Source organism: Pantherophis guttatus, chromosome 9, assembly GCF_059756535.1.
Source record: "Pantherophis guttatus breed Tessera chromosome 9, ASM5975653v1, whole genome shotgun sequence".
NCBI classification, from domain to species: domain Eukaryota; kingdom Metazoa; phylum Chordata; class Lepidosauria; order Squamata; family Colubridae; genus Pantherophis; species Pantherophis guttatus.
The window spans coordinates 30,471,213-30,491,565 of NC_142071.1; the positions used below are offsets into that span (position 1 = coordinate 30,471,213).

Here is a 20,353-nt window from a genome sequence, read left to right on the forward strand (position 1 = left end):
GAGGAAAAACAAAAATAAATATCTCTCTGCCTCATTTTGTCACGTTGCAGCAAAGACCCTGCTTTACTTTCAGTTTTGTTTTTTCAGCATAGCTAGGGAAAAAAAATCTGCTCCAGCACTCTGCAGCAAGCAGGAGAGCCCTGCGCAAAACAGCTGAGAGCAAATCAGCTGAGTGTCGGGAGGCCGGTCTAATCAACTTGTGCTAATTAACCTATGCTGAAGCTGAAAGGGGCTGTTTTTTTCTTGCTGTTTGCAAGAAGGTAACTGCTGCGAGGCACAGGCTAAAGGGTGGGGCCAGTGGGTGGGCAGGGCTACATTCGGTGTATAAGATGCACCTAAATTTTCACCCCCTTTTGGGGGGTAAAAAGGTGCGTCTTATACTCCGAAAAATACGGTAGTTCCTGTTGGTCTTGGTCTGTTCTAAATTGCTAGCAAGAGCCCTGGGCAAAAGGAGAGATGGAGACTGCAACCTTGCAGACCTCAAAGCAACATTTTCCTCCTCCGGGCATTGTTTTTTTACATGCTTGGCTTGCCTGGAGGAATGCGTTGCCCACTTCAGAAGCAAACTACTGTAAGAAGGGCTTTGATTTCCCTGGGAGGGAAGACAGATGTTCCCTGGTTTAGGATAGACAAAAATACACAGCAGGTACCTGGCATTCTTCAGCAACTCTCACCCACCAACTGAACCAGTTTCCTCGTGGTTTTGTTCAAAAGTGACATCAAAGTGCCAACTAGCCAACTGCACTTTACTCTAGTGCCTGGACACACCCAGCCTGAATGGTTAATAATTGGATGTGATATATTCATTCAATAGATCAATGATGCATTAGAAGCAGACAGAGATGATGTCTTAATCGTGTCAGGTCTCGCAATTTAAGTCTGCTATAATTTTGTTTTTCCTCCCCCGAAAAAGTGATTTGCCCAAACTTGACACTAGAGGTCTGTGCCCTCCTGTTTCTGCCAACGTAATGCCATCTTGTCTGCTAAACTTGTTCAGTCCTGGAGGCTTTTATTGTGAAATGCTGCGCTAAGCCATCAGATATTCATCACTGCCCTGCGTCTCCTATCAAAGAGCATTTTGGCTCTCTCTGACTCGCAGTCTCTGGCTATTTGGGGCTTGCCATTTTCTCCCAGCTCAGCATCGTGAAAATGCTTTTCCTCCTCGTTTCTTTCACCAACTTCCTGCTTCAGAAGGCGATTCACTTTCTTGCGTCTTTGCTGCAAAGTATCCCAGGTAAGATCGTTTTTCTTCCCAGCGTATGTACAAATTCAGCCAAGAGTGTCTGTGATGAATTTCCTATTGGAATTGGCCCAAGAAGGTTTGAGAAGGCTCCTAGATGGTCCCAATATCGAACATCCCCAGTTATGAAAGTCATCCAGGTAGACCTCAGTTAGAATCTACCCAGAAACTCGCTGTGGACAAGATCTTTAGCAGGCACTCCTCAACTTACGACCACAATTGAGCCCAAAATTTCTGTTGTTAAGCGAGACATTTGCTAAGTGAGCTTTGCCCTGTTTTATTACCTTCCTTGCCACAGTTAAGTAAATCATTTAGTTGTTAAGCTATAACGGGGTTATTAAGTGAATCTGGCTTCTCCCTTGACTTGGCTTGTCAAAAGGTCACAAAAGGGGGTTGTGTGACTCTGGGACACTGCAACCGTCATGAGTCAACATCAACCAATATCAACCAAGTACCTTCTTAAGATGTACGATGTTCCAAGTAGCACAGTTTTTTGCAGTTCCGCTGGTGTTATTGCAGGAAGCTGCAATTTGCTGATTTATGTTATAAAATTCTTGGACATGGTACCAAGTGCCCCAATGACAATGGGTATCACTGTGACATGTTTCATCCATAGCCGTGTAGTTTTGATGGCCAGGTCGCGATATTTCATGATTTTTTCCAGTTCTTTTTCTTCGACTCTGGCATCTCCTGGTGCCGCGATGTCAATAAATTATACGTTTTGCTTTTCAACAACTGTGATATCTGGCGTGTTGTGTTCCAAGTGACGATCTGTCTGTTTTCGAAAGTACCACAAGATCTTCACCTTCTCATTTTCTATAACTTTTTCCACTTTATGTTTCCATGACTTTTTGGACACGGGTAAATTGTATTATTTACATAATGACCAGTGGATTAATTTAGCAACTCAGTTGTGTCTAGTTTTGTAATCAGTTTGCGCAATTTTGCTGCACTCATATTAAGTATGAAACAGTTTCAACTTTGTCATTGCAAAGTTGGCAGTTTGGATTGTCAGTGGATTTTTATATCTTCGCTTTCATGGCATTAGTTTGTAGTGCTTGTTGTTGTTGTTATTATTATTATTGGGAGAAGGGATATTTCATCATGGTAATGATCCATAAAGCAGCATTAAACAATGGTGGTTAAATTTTTAATTTGATTGACTGCCTTGGCAGAGATTTACCATTTGAACTCCTTGTGTATTTGGATCTCCAAACCCAAATTCCAAAAATTGTTGCATTTTCTTAATACTGAAAAATTATTCTGTTTTTATGACATTAGCACTTTATGGGGCAATGGGGGCAAAGACAGAATTCCACTCCCAAAAATTTCAGATATTAAAGCAATATCTGGACACATCAATTCAGATTCAGTTCAGATCTGCCTGCGTAGGAATGAAGGAAAGAGCTGGGCTACAGGATCAGATCAAATTAACTTTTCAAAAGTCATTGCTAATTTCTTCTCCCCCCCCCTTTTTTTTTTGCTTTATGCACCTTTCTTTCCTAGTTCTTTAAGCCATCCTTCTTTCCTCTTACTCAGCCAATTCCTAAACTTGTAGTTGGCCTCTGCATAATATGAAGTGGTAACTTTAGGATTGCACTCAAGATGGTAACCCCTTCCTCTTTGTTAATTGCTCAGTTTGTCTTTGCAGTGATAAAAAAGCTGCTACCCAAGACGAAAGCACCGATTACTTATAGCCACAAGAAGGGCTTAGAATGCATCTCGCCATTATTCTCCACCGTACAAGAAACACCTCAAGCGATCCCAGTAAAACTCCAAGGGCAGATTCCCAAATGGTTGAAAGGAAAGCTACTGAGGAACGGGCCAGGAAAATTCGAATTCGGACCAGATAAGTATGCCTGTTTCAATTGCTATGGATGCCGCTGTCTGCTCTGCTAAGGATTAAAAAGCCAGTAGATAATTTTATTCTCATCTGCAGTCTTGATCAATTTTCTCCATTCATATGCTTCAGTAATTCTAACAATCAGTTGTGTTTTAGGAAGAAAGAATCCTTGAATACATATTTTCTTGATTTAAGGGAGATATAATGACGACGAAGGATGTGGCAAAAGCTGATCTAGTAATAAACTTTTTTGAGGGGGATTGTCTTCTTTAGAAAGACCTTTTTAACAATTCAAAAATCATATCTTTGGAAAAATTACAGTCTTTACAACTTGATGTGCCCTTTGTGTGCACTTGTATACCGAAAGGATCATTGTTTGTCATCTAATAAACAGAGTGGATGATTGGAACTGGTAGGGTAAGCTTTGCACATGACTTTCTCCTTCTCTAATCTGTATTTGTCTTTTCCAAATGAAGGTACAACCACTGGTTTGATGGCATGGCACTCATGCATAAGTTTGAAATTGGAGATGGGGTGGTGAAATACAGCAGCAAGTTTCTCCGGAGTGATTCTTACCTGACCAACAGCAAGAACAACCGAATCATGATCTCTGAATTTGGCACCTTGGCCATGCCAGATCCTTGCAAGAACATTTTTGAGCGCTTCATGTCAAAGTTTGACTTAAGTAAGTATCATTTTTGGATCAGTTTCGCTCATATTCTGCATCTGAAGTTTCCATAAGGGAAATGCTGAAGGACACGCCGTCAAAAAAATTTTTGTAAGAAGTGGGAAGGGAGAGTGGGAAAACTGGACAAAGTTGACACTCCATTTGTTTTCCAACTCTGTCCCTGACAATTTCACAATTTTACAGAAATTGGCTTTAAGAGAAGGAGTGGCAGAACAGACTAAGTCCATTTGTGACTACCTAAAAGTTCTAGGCTGATTCCTCTTTTGACTCTGCCCCAGTTCTGCCATCTCCTACACTTTCAGTCTTTTGATCCTGGCAAGTTGATGATAATGGAAATGCTTTCTGTATTGAATTTACGACACTCCAATGAGGTGAATTTTATACTGCAGAAGAGACAGACAACTGCGTTGTGAATTTTGTGGTCATCAAAGGCGACTATTTTGTCAGCACGGAGACCAGTCAAATGCACAAGGTGGATCTGGACACGCTTGAATCAAAGGAGAAGGTAAAGGAACGGAGCAGGTTACCTGGCATTGGGTTAGCCTATTTCACCATCTCATCCACTACTACCCAAATCTGGATTGACAGGCAGTTTTCCAGGAGCTCTGGAGATGCTGAAGACTCAATCTGGATCTTCTACAAATGTTCCAATGTTCCCTCCAGGAGTAGATATGCCCTTGTGGAACAGTTGCTGGGAAACCTAGGTGGGAAAGAATAGTTGCCCTCATCCTACTAGTCATGGCCATCCCACAAAACAGCTTTTAGCCACAGAAAGAGGACGATAATGTTTCACAATGAGTTGTTGAGTTCAACTTCCCCTACCCTGGTTTGGTCCAGATGTTGGTGATGATCACCTCTCAGCCGGTGTGGGAATTCTGAGAGCTTCAGTTCTATCTGGAAGGTGTCCAACTCAGGTAAGATGACCTGCCATCTTTGTCCTTGCAGGTGAACTGGAAAAAATATGTTGCAGTGAATGGAGCCACAGCCCACCCCCACTATGATCCAGATGGAACAGTCTACAACATGGGCAGCTCTTTCGGTACGCATGGTAAGTCCACATTCTCAGAGATAAACAGAAGTATCTGAGTAGCATTTCAATGTCTGGAATTAGATACTAATCTCAGTGTATGGTTTTGACTTCATTGGGGTGTACTGCCGAACAGGTGGTAGCGATGGTGGCCGGTGGTTCAGAGAACCGGTAGTGATGGCGGCGGAAGGTTCTGCCTACCCGCCCAGTCGTCATTACTTCCTGGTTTTAACCAGGAAGTAACCTGTTTTTTACCCTCTGCAAATAAATAAATAAATCATCTTTGAATTGACTGAGGTTTTTTGATGTGTCTGAAGACTGATATGTAACTGTCAGTTTGGCATGAAAAGCCAAGAAGAGCCTGGGTTCAGGGTTGAAATCTACTTACCTTCCCAACTGGTTCAGAAGAGCATGTGGTCATCACATGCACGCTTGGATCTTCTGTGCATGCGCAAACACTTATGCACATGTGCAGAGGGTAAAAAACAGGATACTTCCTGGTTAAAACTGGTTTTAACCTGGTATGTATAAACAAACAAACAAACAAACAAATAAAGTATTTTTCCAATGAGTAGACGCATAGGTTTAGAGTCAGATGCTGCAGCCCTTTTATCTGGATCAGAGGACCTGGAAAACGTGAAGTAGCATCTGATGGATCACATGTCTGAATTTTACACTGGAGTGAAGATGAAGTGGCTGTGGATTTCTCTTACAGTGCATCATATCGGTGGTCCCCCCTTCCAAACCTTGGATGGTGCTGTCCATACCTCAATTCCAAATTCATGTATTGTTCATAGGAAGCATTGTTTATAGCACACCAGCCCTGCTGAGCTCAATTCCCCAATCCATCTGCAGCTGATTAGCTGGAATCGCAGTTCCAAAGAGCTGGGCTTTCTCTCTTACAGGCTCCAACTATAACATCATCCGTGTTCCTCCCCAGAAGTCTCAGCCTAGTGACTCCAGCCTGCAAGGTGCAGAAGTGTTGTGCACCATTCAACCCAGGAACAGAATGAAGCCAGCCTATTATCACAGTTTTGGTGAGAGGACCCGCCTCCTTTTAAGTTTTTCTGGAAATGCCAGAAAGAGGCAGCTAGAGTTGCAAAAGTGAAATGATGAAAAGTGGGCCGAAAATTTGGAATGCCACCAATGTGATCTATCACGCTGCCGGAATAAAATCCAGTAGAACATGAAACGTAATAGGAAAGATTAAATTAATGAAATTCATTGCTCCAAGCCACGAATGATCCACCAGAGCAGTTCATATAAAACAATGTAACATCTTTTGCTAGCTGGTGGCCATAATAAATTGAAATTGAAATCATGCCCTGAGAGATGCTTTAAAAACAATGTCAGTAAAACTCTGAAGCTGAACAAAAAGTTCAGCTCCTGGCAGTACCCCAATCGCTGGCCTGCCATTGGAAGCTGGAAGGGGGGTTGCGTAAATGAAGTCTGGCAATTCCTTTTTTTAAGAATTATTGATTAAAATTCTTAAGTAGGTGATGTAGTAGCACCCCAAGGCATTAAATTTGATCCACAGAGTGTTAAATTGGATAATTTGAAATTACTGGCTGTTATGGTGAATAATCTGAAATTGTTTTGGCGACAAAGAATGAAGCCGGCAGGTAGAAAGATAAGGCAACCTTGTTCTTGGAAATGTCCACATAATTAGATGGATGAATGGAATCAGCTCTTCATGAAAAGAAGTGACCCAACTCTTTTCTTCTCCTGTTTCTAGGAATGAGTGAAAACTACGTGATTTTTATTGAACAGCCCATTCAAATAAAGTTGTGGGAGATGATTACAGCCAAACTTTCTGGGAAATCCTTACCGGATGGACTGAGTTGGGAGCCTCAGCTAAACACTCGCTTTTATGTCGTGAACAAGCACACGGGACAGGTAGGTCACCTGTTCGGCTGGCTCTGGTAACTTCCTGATACATCTTCTCTGGCATCTGCAGGGCGAGGCCGACAAGACTGTTGCTCTTCTCATCCTGGGTGGTAGAAGGTATCAATGAACAAACCAAACCAAAGTTTTCCCGAAATTATTTTGGGGTGGCAGCTCCCAGAATGCCTCTATGCTATTGGCCAGAGTGGCTGAGAATGGTGGGAGAGTTGATATCTTGAGATCTTTGGAGAACATAAGATTAGGAACCTCTTTGCTTTGCCCATATGTTAAAATCCTTCCAAGCATCACCCTGATATATAAGTGATTTTTAAGAAGTTGTGCCAGCTTCTGGTTGAACTTCCGGTGCCTTCAGAAGCGAGATCCGTGACCTCCGCAGTTCTGTTCCAAGCTCTCCCTGTCGGGGGCTTCATTTGAAGCCATAGCCAACCTGGAGGGATGGTGAAGCAAAGGAGGACTGCCTTGCAGGTTGAGGGGAGCCGCATCTACCCCCCCCGACTCAGAAAATCCCCTCATCCAAAGACTAGGAGCAGCGGTAGTTAAAATGGCTGCCATGAAGCTGGGGAACAGCCAGAAACAATAAGTTTGTGCAGGAGGAGGGCAACAGTGAATGGTGTGTTATCTGCATAAGAAAAGATTTACAACTGAAACCAGACCCCGAAAAATTTAAGGGGAATACTTTTTAGAACAATTTGTTACAGTGGCGTGTAGCTATTGTGAAAAAGCATATTGGAAATTTAAAGTAGTAAATATTTGTTTAAAATGAAAATTAAGTTGGAAATGGAATCCCCAAAACAAAAGGCGCGATATTAAGAAGGCATATTAAGATGCTGGAACTATAAACCTACCTTTTCTTCAAATAATTTGCCATAGGTAACGGAGTTATGAGTTAAACTAAGCAAGAGAAATAAATTGGACTTGTCAAAATAAAAGCAGAGTGGCAGCAGAGTCAAAATTAAAGCAGAGAGGCAGCAGAGTGAAGTAAAGAGCACCATCTGCTGATGACAGTGAAGGGAAATAACTGTTGAACTATACATATTTACCTTCTAACCATTGGAGACTGGAATATTAATAAAGAATTTGGGTCTGTGGACCCCTAAATATTGTTGGATATACAAAAACGACTTGAAGAGTGGAGGATCCCTGAAGTAACTAACTGATTTGATTGAACATTGATGAGACATTTAAATTTGACTTGGAGGTTTGGTTTCTGAACTGACGATTGTGGAGACTCAAATGAAATGGAGTTAAATGATTCAAAATATTAAGGACATTAAGGACCTTATCCTGGGACTACGCAAGGACATGGTGGAAATATCTGATCTTATAGATAGAAGACAGGAAAATTGTATACAAGAGACAAGGAGCAAAGATCAGAACAAGAAGATCAGCTGGAACAGAAGGGGAATTAGAACTGAGAAACCAGCAAAAAGAAGATAACAAGGAGGAGACACTATTAAAATTAATAAGAATTGAGGAATTAAAATAGGGGGAAAACATTTTAAAAGACTTTAAAAAGAAATGGGAGGAACAGGAAGAGGTTTCGAGGGAAACGATAGGATTTAGAGCAGAAGGCTTTCAAAAGAAACAGTGGGAAAAGACAGGGCAAGGAGAAAAAAATTAAATTATGGATTCAGAATATAAACTTCGAAATAGATGGAATAAAAGACTTAAGAGGAAAACGGGAGACGTCAAAAAAATGGTAGGACTAAAGGAGGGGATAATGGTTAAGGGGAGAAAAAGTTATAGATATATCATGCTTACATGTTAATAACTGTATTAATATTAGAATGATATAGGCTGGACAATTAGTTGGTATTTAATATAAATTAATATTAGGATAAACATTACCACAAATAGATATGAAACTGGAAAATTATGAATGGGAATTCATTGGAATTGGAAATGAGAAATTGAATATTATTAAAAGTGTATAAAATATGACTATTGTGTAGATAATGTAATTTATATATATTAACAAACTTTAAAATATACAGAGTTAAATAATGGGAATATGAATAAGAAAACAGAGTATCATGTCCTTGAATATAATAATGTGGAGGGGGGAAATATTAGTGGATGTTTAGAATGGAAGGGTGTAAAGCAATGTATCATAAAGTCAAATAAGTTAAGAAAAGAAACATGAAAAATAGACACAAAGAATGAAAATGGTGGTAAACTTGAAATGTTAGGATGTAAGAAACTGGTTGTGAAGTTTCGGAAACTTCACAGATAGTTAGAACTAATCCCACATAGATTTACGTTTCCCTATGACCCTGTCTCTCCCCTCCTCCCTGGCCATGTAATAAATCACATTCTCCAATTAACCACTTTGGCTGGCTGTGAAACCCAAAACTCTCCTACTGATTGTGGTAAAAAAAAAAACATCTGTGGAATGTAGTTTCAGTTAGGGAAATCAATCAGCTCCATCAGTTCTCCCTCCCTCCCGCTCACGGCAACTTGAAAGCTTTGCAAGTTGACACTGGTATTCAGACGATATGCTGTTTGATCAATGAAGTGATGTTAGTATTAAAAGAGTAATATTGTAGTTGCATATACATATATATATATATATGTATGATTAGAATGATGTGTGTAAAATTACTATGAAGATTAACCAATATCATGATATACTGTATGATTATCCATAACACATGTTTAAGTGATTAAGTCTGTTTCTTTTATTTTTGAATGTAACTTTAAGAACCTGTATATAGTTGAAAGATATTAATTGGAAAATACACCATATCCTGTAGGTATTGGGAATATTATATACAACAACGAAATGGAGTGGAGTAGAGTGGAGTAGGAGAGGAGGGAAGAAAGAGTAAGGGTAGCGAGGGGAAAGGAGAGAGGGAAGTGGAGGGGAGGAGAAGAGTAGAAAGGGAAGGAGAGGGAAGTGGAGAAGAAGAGAGAGGGGAAATAGAGAGGGGAGAGGAAAAGGAGACAAAGAGAGAGGGAAGTAGAGGGAAAAAGAGGAGAAGGAAGGAGGGAAGTAAAGAGAAGGAAGAAGGGAAGAGAGGGAGGAGAAAAAACAGGAAAGGAGATGGATTGTTGTAAAATTGGGAAATATGGTGTACAGGAGAAAAGAAAACAGACAGACAATTTTGTATTTATTCAACTTGAGGGTTATACTTACTGAAATTATAACAAAAGATAATACAGTGGACGTTAAAGCATATCGGTTTAGATGTTATTGCGTACTTGTTAATATTTATATGAAAATAAAAATTTTGTGTAAAAGATAGGGGCAAATAATATGGAATAAAGAAAATGGAATGTAATAATTATGAATATGTTTATCTGTACTGAAATGTATGATACTCAAACACCACACCATCCACATAATAATATGTATAAATTAAAAAAATAAATAAAAACTTGATGGGGGTGAAAAAAAAAAGAAGTTGTACCCAGGACCAATTTTTTGGGTGTCCCCAAAGGGCAGGAATTCACTCTCATGTCTTCGCCTCTTGTTGCAGACCTTACCCTTGCATTATCATAGCAAGGCCTTCTGCTATTTCCATCAAATCAACGCCTTTGAGGACCAGGGGTGCATCGTCCTGGATCTCTGCTGTTTCGATGATGGCATAGTTTTTGATATCTTCCGACTGCAGAACCTCCATAAGGCTGGAGAAGCCCTTGACCAGGTACCGCTGCTCTGCCCTCCACATGGTGGGCACTGAAAGGGAGCTTCATCTTGTAGACCAAGCTTGGATCTCCCAGGGGTGTTGGACAGTGGTACTCCAGTCCTCGACAAGGCTGGGATTCCAAGGTGAAGGAAGATGGAGAAGTTATCTTCCCTCTTGGCCGTCCGACTCTTCATCACAGTGTGAATCTGTTTCTCTGTGCAATGGCTTTTTTTGTTGTCTTGGCAGACCTACAACATGCTCCCGAAGCCATTTCCACGGCGCTTTGTTCTCCCGATCACGGTGAGCTCCAAGGCATCTGTGGGGCAGAACCTTAATCCTTTGTCCTACACGCTGGCAGAAGCTGTGAAGGAGGCGGATGGGAAGGTAGGTAATTTGTGTCCGTGTGTGTGTGTGTAATTTAGAAAGAATGAAAGCATTCCATTAGTTAACAACCACCTTGCTCAGCGATGGAAATTCTGGTTGTAAGTTGAGGACTACCTGTACTCTTCAAGTGGAAGGGCCCCAAAATATAAAGTATTGGGTGCCAGGAAAAAAACTTGCAAGTTCAAGTAGTAGATGCATAAGGATTCTGCAATGTGATTGATTCCGCGCTGATTCTTCTAGATCTGGTGCACGCCTGAAAGTCTACACAAGGAGGACCTCAAAGAAGCCGGAGGAGTGGAATTCCCTCACATCAATTATGCACATTACTCTGGGAAAAAATACCGTTATTTTTATGGCTGCGGCTTTGGTCATGTTGTTGGAGACTCCTTGATCAAGGTTGATACAGAAACCAAGGGGATGAAGGTGAGAAGATCGGGGCCAGCGATGCTCTTCTGTGTGGCGGGTGTGGCGGGGACGGAGTTCCACCTTGAAAACTCCTGAGAAAAATTCTCTTCTGAGCCCTCTTCTTTGCCCACCAGATTTGGCGCGAGAAAGGGATGTATCCTTCTGAGCCCATATTTGTGCCAGAACCTGATTCTTCGGCAGAAGACAAGGGAGTGATCCTCTCGGTGGTGCTCACCCCCAAGCAGGTAATTTAGTCCTCGTGGCAGAGGTCAAGGTCTACTCTTTGAATATTCCTTTTAGATGGCTGAAAATGAATTTCTCCTGCCTCCTGGTGAACGCTGCAGGGCATCTGGGGTTTCCAAATGCTGGGACTTTTTGGAGCTCCTCTGTGCCTTCATGGTTTACTTTTCTTCTTTCTCCAAAACCCCTGGAGGGGCAGAGGAAGCAGATGCTTTGCACGGGGAGGCAGCCCTGAGGAACTGTTATCCCACATCCCTCTTTCTTTCAGAATGAAGGCAGCTTCCTTCTTGTTCTGGATGCGGAGAATTTCACCGAACTGGGCCGCACCGAGATCCCCGTCCAGATCCCCTGTGGCTTCCATGGGGGCTTTGTCCCCAGTTAAATGCCACCTGTTGAGACAGCAGAGATTCGGGGATCTCCACCGTGGTGTCCAAAACGCTGTGGACCAATTACTTCCTCTAGATGTGCCTTAATTTCCTAGACTCCCCAATCGGGCTCCACTTTGATTCACTGAGAAATAGCCATTTTTCTCATCTGAGTCAAGTTTTCTAATTCAAAGCAAGACGTTCATGATTATGATGTTATGCAGATAGCTGCTTTAGTCTGGCAAGAGTCTGTCTGTTAAGTGAAGAATAATAAAAAAGAAATCACTCTCGAGTAACTCCACGGATCATTCTTAGTCCTTGTGGCCTGAATCTCAGGTTTGAACTTTGTATAAACCTGGCTCAGAGCCCTTCAGATACTGTTGAGAAATCTTGGCAATCGTACCAGATAAATATTTTTCCTTTGTTCCCTGGGCATCTCAGTCCATTAACCCTGCCGTGACCCAATTCAAGCTGTAGCTATCTCACCCTTGAGGTCCCACCTTCTTTGAACCCATCTTTCTGTGAGAGTGGCCCTTCTTTATTCGGGGAGAATCCCCCCTTTTCTCAATCTCCACTCTTGGGCTGGCCATCTAAGGAGCAGAGAGGCCCCATCAGCATGCAGGGGTCCTTCACTTGTCAAGGCTTCCCTGGGTCTGCCCACCACAGATAGGCAAGTCTTCTGATGTAGCCTACAAAGAACTTGAACCTAATTCCAACCAACAATCCCAATTCCTTTTCACCCTCCCCAGGAGATGTCACAAATTAGCACCTTGAATTCATCTTCTCCCTTACCTGCCCAAGGTTCTGAGATGTACCAAAACAGCTGCTTATTCCCTTAACCAAGACTGGGCTCAGGATGAGCAATAGAGAGAGTCCCAGCCACTTTCACAACCCATCCAGAACTACTGATGGCAAAGGCAAGAGACCAAGACGAGAAATTGAAGGTTGGGAAGTAGTTGCCAATCAGCACATGGGAAGCCCAAATGGAGATCATTTGAGGCTTTCCAAAAGCATCAAACCCTCTGATCAGAAATGAAGACATCGGGAAGTTCTAAAGATGTTCTGATTGATAATGAAGTTTGATTCCTCAGAACAAGGACCCATTAAATGCAATTCGCCCTACTATTCTGTTCCTCTGCCAGCCACTGCATCCATCTAACATCCAACAAACACACTTCTGTGTGGAAAATCTCTCCCACTGCCAAGAATGTCCTGGCACAGGCCAAGAATTCAGTCTTAAACTGAGCAGAGCTTCAAAGGTGGAGATACGATGGGAAGGAGGGCATTTCCTGGGCCAAGATCTTCAGAGGCCAACACTTTCTGACCTTGTGAGAAGTTTGAGGAGGGGGCACTCAAAGGTCTGGATTAAGGAAGGTTGAGGAGCATTTATGGCAGGGGTCTCCCACCTTGGCAGCTTTAAGACTTGCGAACTTCAACCCCCGGGAGGGGGGAGGAAGGCGCCAGGGAGGGTAAGGGAAGGGTCCAAAGTCCTCGGCCTGTAAACTGATTATGCTCTTGTCAATTTCAGGCACTGCTTGTTAACTTGGGTGGGGCTTTGCAGGGAAGCTCAGCTAGATGCAGTACTCAAAAGCCCGGACAATATTTGACTTTAAGGCAGTGGTGAAATTCAAATTTTTTTTACTACTGGTTCTGTGGGTGTGGCTTGGTGGGCATGGCAGGGGAAGGATACTGCAAAATCCCCATTCTCTCCCGACTCCTGGGGGAAGGATACTGCAAAATCCCCATTCTCTCCCGACTCCTGGGGGAAGGATATTGCAAAATCTCCATTCCCTCCCCACTCCAGGGGTAGGATAGTGCAAAATCTCCATTCCCTCCCCACTCCAGGGGTAGGATACTGCAAAATCCCCATTCCCTCCCCACTCCAGGGGTAGGATACTGCAAAACCTCCATTCCCATCCCACTCGGGGGCCCAGCCAGAGGTGGTATTTGCCGGTTCTCCAAACTACTCAAAGTTCCCGCTACCGGTTCTCCAGAACCTGTTGGATTTCACCCTTGCTTTAAAGGCCACTTACAAACAAAGAAGGCATGTCCACTTTTGGCCGGACACCTGGTCACTCTAGCCAGCTCAGTCTTGCCCTTTGGGCAACCGGCCTGTGCCCAGGGCTGGAAAAGTCTTGCGGGTGGTATGAAACCTCGCTGCAACTCCCCAGGGGACGGAGCAGCCATGCCAGCTGCAGGGGCAACTTTTTTTGCACCAGCTTCTCCCAGGCTCCTGCCATTCCCCCGCCACGTGCTCCTTTCCCAAGCCCGCCCCGAGGGGCGTGGCCAAAGCTTCCATTCATCTCTCTCTCTCTCCTCTAAGTAACTCCCTCCCCGCGCATGCGCGGTGGCGCCCGACCGAGGAGCCGTTGCCATGGCGGCGCCGCAGCTCGCCCGCCGGGCCCGGGTCTCGCGCTGCGCGTCTTTCAGCGCCTCCCACCGGCTGCACAGGTGGCGTTTTGGTGGTGGGAGGGGGCGAGGGAGCAGGAAGAAAGGGCTCCTGAGCGCGTGCAGAGCGCCAGGGGACCTCTGGGGAGGGGGAAGGGTTTGTGGGTGGGTGGGCGCAGGTGGCAAAGCGGGCATGGTGCGCCCCCCTCCCCCCCCACTTAAACTTGCAACGGGGGGTGGGTGGCTGTTCTTATGCATGTTTTTAAAGAAGTGAGAAGCCCCACCCCCTTCCCCTCCCCTCCCTAGGAGCAGCCCTGCCCACTAGGCGCCCCCACCCCATGCTTGCCCCCTGGTCCCCCCCCCCAGGCTGTCCCAGCCCCCCATTGCTTGGAGGAGAGCAGGCTGGAAAGGCCCTGGCCTTTCTCTGGGGCTGCCCCTGCCCAGGTTCCTCTCTGCAATCTGGAAGTTGGAAGGGAACTTGGAGGTCATCTAGTCTGTCCTCCCCGCCAGGGCGCAGGATCCCTCTGAGCATTGCAGGTGAATGGCTGGGCCACCTGGGCTCCAACCTCCCCTTCCCCCTCCCCACCAGCAGTCTTTCTCCCCCCTCCCCACCCCGCTCCCCAAAGTGGCAGAGTGACCCCCACCCCCACTTTGTAGCTGTCCAGGTTAGGAAATCCCTCCTTATCCCACCTTGGGATCTCCCTCATGCAAGGATCTGGTCCTTCCTTGGGACCCTCTGGAAAGCCAGCCATTCATTGCCTGACTGACGGAACGCTTCACCTGTGGAACGGAAGTTGCCTCCAGAAGTTGTTGGATGCTAAGAGGTTTTTAAAGAAGAGATTGGACTGCCACCTGTCTGAAATGGTGTAGGATCTCCTGCCCGGAAAGGGGGTTGGACTAGATGACCTACAAGGTCCCTTCCAACTGTGTTAACAATCTGTTAAGTCAGTGGGTCTCAACCTTCCTAATGCCACGACCCTTTAATACAGTTCCTCATCTTCTGGTGACCCCCAACCATAAAATTATACCTAAAACCACTGAAAATATGTGTTTTCCTATGGTCTTAGGCGACCCCTGTGAAAGGGTTGTTCGACTCCCAAAGGGGTCCCGACCCACAGGTTGAGAACCACTGTGTTAAGTACTCTTCGCCCCTCTGGCTTGGTTTGGACCCCTCTGTTGAGCCCTGGGTTGGTGGTCCTGGCTGATGGAGCCCAGCCAGTCCATTGGTGAAGTCCGGCCAGGGACGGTGTGAAGTATCCATCCTTCCAGAGGGGTCTTTCTACAACAATAGATCCTGATAACTTCTGAAATTGCTCAGAAATGTATTTCCCATGTAGCTATTTTTATTTCCAACAGAATTCACAATAAAGCGAGTGTAGGAAATTGAAAGCACATTCCAAAAACTTGATTATTAGAAAACGAAAGTAAACTACTTACATTAGGATTTTACAGAGCTTGAAATACACCATATATTATTTTAACACAATGTTCACCAGATACATGAAATAGTAAATGAATTATGTATGTACACATATAGAAAGACAATTGAACCAGATGTGACTACTAGCACTGCTGTTATTGTTAAGCCTACAATTCTTCCGTCTTCTCTGCAGCCCGTTGCTGAGCGATGAAGAAAACCGGAAACTTTTTGGGAAATGTAACAACCCCAATGGCCACGGCCACAACTACAAAGGTGAGAAGGGAGGGCCTCCATCTCTGAAACCAAGAGAAACGAGGGGAAAAAAAGGGGGAATCTGATGCCCATCATCCATAGAGTGATGAGCCATTGGGATGAAAGCTCACCTGTCGTGGGTCCCTCATCCTATGCAAATTGCACTCATGTGTGCATGAGTTGTGTGCAATTATTCATTTTGCACAGCTGCTGAAGCCCACTAGGTTTTATACATTGTTTTCAAAACACCATCAGTTCAAAACGCCATAAATGACATATGGCAACGTACAACCATTACCAATTAATTGCAAGTAGAAGTGTTAACCTGAACAATTTTGTTACGTTGGGTAGCTTAATGTCTATGGAGATTCTCAGCCATCCAGGTCATGGTTGTCTTTTTTCAAAAGGCAACTGGATTTTCTTATTTTTTTTCTTTGAAGACATTTCGCTTCTCATCCAAGAAGCTTCTTCAGCTCTGACTGGATGGTGGGGAATGGAAAGATTTATACTCCTTGCAGGCAGCTGGTCGTTTGCATCCTTTCAAATCCTTCCCTTCCCCACCATCCAGCCAGAGCTGAAGAAGCTTCTTGGATGAGAAGCGAAACGCCTTCAAAGAAAAACCAGAAGACTAAACCTTGGGTCCCAGTAACCGACTTAGACCGGATTCTGTAAAGAGGAGACTTATGACTAGACATTGTCATTGCAGACATCCCCATGGTCACATGCTTAAAATTTGGACACTTGTCTCATATTTATGACGCTGGCATTGTCCCAAACTTATGCCATCACCTTTTGCGACCTTCTGACAAAGTCAATGGGGAAGTCAGATTCATTTTATATAACTGTGCCACTAACAACTGTGATGATTCACTTAACAACTCTGGCAAGAAAGGGTGTAAAATGGGACAAAACTCACTTAACAAATGTCTTGCTTAGCAACAGAAATTTTGGGCTCAATTGTGGTTGTAAATCGAGGACTATCTGTAATGGAAAGCGGAAAGCTTTCTTAAATTTCTGACGGAAGTTATTCATGTGGTCTATTGTTAATGTATTTATCTCCTTTGCTGATTATCTTCATGTGGAATCAAAAACCACAACCTGATATTTCCTTCTTGCTCCTTTTCATTTCTTCTAGTGGAAGTGACTGTGCAAGGAGAGGTAAGTGAAATGTTTTCAGATTTTAAACATTTGTGTTTTCTTTCTATTTTTTCCCCCCCAATAAGTTTATTAAAGATTGTATTATACAAGTGAAATGTATACTACATTTAAAGAACAAAAAAATACCATTTTATTTGCAGAAAAAGAAACAAATAGAAAAACAAATCTGCCCTTTTACCTCCAGCAAGTATAATTAATATTAACACCTCAACACTAGCTTTTCAAACAAAGCCAAAAATCTCTTTATTCCAGTTATTCTCATTCCAGTTTCTATAAACCCATCTCTGGAACATTACCTTTCTCTGTTAAACAGCAAAAAGGAGGATCAGAAATAACATAAAGATTACAAATTATATTTATTTCGCCCACTCTGAATCTTTCCTCTCGTATTTTCCTTTCTAGATCAATCCTCTAACAGGGATGGTGATCAACCTGACGGATCTCAAAGCCTACATGGAGGTAAGGAAGCTCTTTTCATCCCAGGGGTTGCCAGCAGAGATGAGCCACTGCCCGTGGACTTCAAGGGTCTTGGCCAGGCAGTTGGGGATCCACTGTGGGAATCGAGGCACACATCGAGGAAGTGCTGAATGCAGCTTGACAACTTTAGCTTCTTCCTGCGTGTGGGTGGAGGATAAGAAGGGAAGTCATAACCCTCCAAGTGAAAGCAGAGGATAGACGGACCGTTTCCTTGTCTCCTAAGATCTCCCTGGTGGGTGGAGAGGGGGGAATTTTTACCCAAGTAGAAAACACTCAAGAGAAGGCGACAGGTTGATTTCACTTCTGTGCAAAAATGCCGGAGGAGCTCTTGACTCACGCCATCAAATATTTATCTGCCGCATGACGTGAGGCAGGTCTCCCAACGAGTCTGATTAACTTTGGAGTGTCTTTCAAGGAGCTAAACGCCTCACAACATCTCTGTCTTCTAGGAAGCCATAATGGAGCCTCTCGACCACAAGAATCTGGATAAAGACGTCCCCTATTTTGCCGAGCTTGTCAGGTAGGCGACTCTATTCCTGGCCCTGGACAGGCCTGTTTTCTAATCCTGAACCTGGGGTACGAGAGTGCTTTTGAGTTGTTGTTTTTCTCTCTCTAACAGGACTCTGAATTGCCTAAATTATTCAGGGACATTTAATGTAACATCAGGAGGAAGAAAAAAAAAAACTTGTAAAGGGTTGCTCTAATTTTTTTCCCCCTGGAAAGACTGCCTGCTGGATAAGGGGATTTCTCCTGCCAGTGGCAAGGAGGTCTAGAAACTTGGTTTGTTCAAAATCCATGTTCTGCACTATTGGGGAAATCAAGATGGATTGTGTTTCGTTCCACTGGTCCAGAGAATCCCAACCTGATGGTCTTTTAAAGGTGTTTTGGAGCTGGGATTAGAATTCCAGGCCGACACAAAATCAGCAACCTCAACACACTCACTGTGCAGGAATCTGCAGAAGGAAACACCATAGCTGCAGAAGGAGGTTTTTCCCTCTGGTGCAGCCATGGCGCAAATGATAAAAAATATCACTAGCAAGGCAGTGTAACTAATTCTCAAGGGTTTTTCCCCCCTCTAGTACTACTGAAAATGTTGCGGTGTTCATCTGGGATAATCTCCAGAAGTGCCTTTCGACCGGAGCCCTTTATAAAGTCAAAGTATACGAAACCGAGAACAACATTGTGGTTTACAAGGGAGAAGGAGCTCCTTCCGAGAAGTGAGACGCTCGTGGTTGACTTTTGTGCCGTTATTGTTGGTGAACAGCTGTAACTCAGCCGGTCTGACGACCATCCATCCATCCATCCATCCATCCATCCGTCCATCCACCCACCAATGCATTGTTGGACTTGTGAGTGTAAATGTTGATCTCTTTGTTAAAGAATCATGTGAGTGAGCTGATGTGAAGCAGCTGTTTTATGCAGCTTGGTGGTCTCAAACCTCCCTGCCGTGCGAGCATTCAGTTCGATCTGAGTTAGGAAAAATTGCAATTCTTTTTTTTTGTTTGTTCCTGTTTGTCCCTGTTTCAACAGGAAGTCACTGCTTTTTCCATGATGAGTGTAAATCCCAAGATCCAGGGCTTCTTTGAACACAGGAGGGAGTTTTCCTGGTCCCAAGCAGCTTACAGGTAGTCCTTAACCTACGACCACAACGGAGCCCCACATTTCTTTTGTTAAGCGAGACATTGGTTAAGTGAGTTTTGCCCCATTTTACAACCTTACTTGCCGCGGTTGTTAAGCGAATCCAGCTCCCCCATGGACTTTTTTTTTTTTTTAAATTTGAGTTATATGCCGCCCTTCTCTGGAGACTCAGGGCGGCTTACAATGCGTTAAGCAATAGCCTTCATACTTTTGTATATTTATACAAAGTCAGCTTATTGCCCCCACAAACTGGGTCCTCATTTCACCTACCTTAGAAAGGATGGAAGGCTGAGTCAACTTTGAGCCTTGGCGAGATTCGAACCAGCAGAAATTGCAGGCAGCTGGTCTTAATAACAGGGTGCTTTAGACCACTGTACTACCAAGGCTCCTACTGGACTTTGCTGGTCAGAAGGTCATGAGAGGTGATCACGTGATCCCGGGACATTGCAACGGTCATAACTATGGGTCAGATGCCAAGCATCTGAATTTTGATCACGGGACTGTGGAGATTCCACAACGGGTTGTAAGTGTGAAAAACGGTCATAAGACACATTTTTTTTCAGTGCCGACAGTCAGTAAATGAACTGTTGTAAGTCGAGGACTACCTGTTTTTTTTTAAACTGGAGAGGCCGGAGAATGGATTTGCTGTGTAATTAAGCCAATTATTATAATTATAATTCTAAGAGTCGGGAACGACTAGCACATATGTTCGAGGGGAAACTTTACCTTACTCTAATTAAGTTCATTCCCATACTCTTTTGTTTTTTGGAAGTTATCATGGTGGTTCAGTTGCTAAGTCGTGCCCCATTCTTTGTGACCCATGGACCACAGCCCACCGGCTCCCTGCCCCATTCTCCGCTGTCTCTTGGAATTTGCCCGAATTCATGGTCATCGTGTCAATCATGCTCTGTATTCCCATTCTCCTTGTGACGTCCCCCTTTCCCAACATCGGGGTTTTCTTTTATGCAAGAATGTTTGCTGAAAAGTTCCAGCTCTCGGTTCTCCCCCAACCTAAATAAACATCTCTCAAAATGTTTTTTTTTTCCCTGTTTCATCTTGGGCTGGGCTGGGTGTGCTGGTTTTAACCCATTTTTAAAAAGGACATTCTCGACTGCTTAGATCAGGGGTCAGCAACCTGCAGCTCTGGAGCCGCATGTGGCTCTTTCACCCCTCTGCTGCGGCTCCCTGTCACTCAAAATATGCGTCACAACCGCCAATGTGTGCGACACCCTCCGGCATGTGATTTATTGAGCTTTTCAACCCCCGGTAGGCCAACCATGGATAAATCCAAGAA

General features: G+C 43.9%; 2 protein-coding genes across 3 annotated transcripts; both read left to right on the plus strand.

The window, feature by feature from the left end:
* The first annotated feature begins 1,030 nt into the window (after positions 1-1,030).
* Positions 1,031-12,022, plus strand: LOC117658496 (carotenoid-cleaving dioxygenase, mitochondrial). Its single transcript, XM_034406622.3, has 12 exons — positions 1,031-1,234; positions 2,892-3,093; positions 3,560-3,768; positions 4,161-4,276; positions 4,717-4,819; positions 5,704-5,835; positions 6,534-6,694; positions 10,183-10,350; positions 10,579-10,716; positions 10,957-11,139; positions 11,256-11,366; positions 11,630-12,022. The coding sequence occupies exons 1-12, from the start codon at positions 1,150-1,152 to the stop codon at positions 11,741-11,743; spliced, it is 1,722 nt and encodes a 573-aa protein (XP_034262513.3). The 5' UTR covers positions 1,031-1,149; the 3' UTR covers positions 11,744-12,022.
* A 2,006-nt stretch (positions 12,023-14,028) lies between these two features.
* On the plus strand, positions 14,029-20,095 carry PTS (6-pyruvoyltetrahydropterin synthase). 2 transcript variants are annotated; one of them, XR_015729414.1, is made up of 7 exons: positions 14,041-14,177; positions 15,728-15,807; positions 16,922-16,944; positions 17,347-17,403; positions 17,871-17,941; positions 18,501-18,770; positions 18,952-20,095. XR_015729414.1 is itself a non-coding variant. In XM_034425261.3 (6 exons), exons 1-6 carry the CDS (start codon positions 14,101-14,103, stop codon positions 18,640-18,642), a joined length of 450 nt encoding a protein of 149 aa, XP_034281152.2. In that variant the 5' UTR covers positions 14,029-14,100; the 3' UTR covers positions 18,643-20,095. The 2 variants fall into 2 exon arrangements, 1 of the variants encoding a protein (XP_034281152.2); XM_034425261.3 differs by having other exon boundaries at positions 14,029-14,177; positions 18,501-20,095.
* The last annotated feature ends 258 nt before the right edge of the window (positions 20,096-20,353 follow it).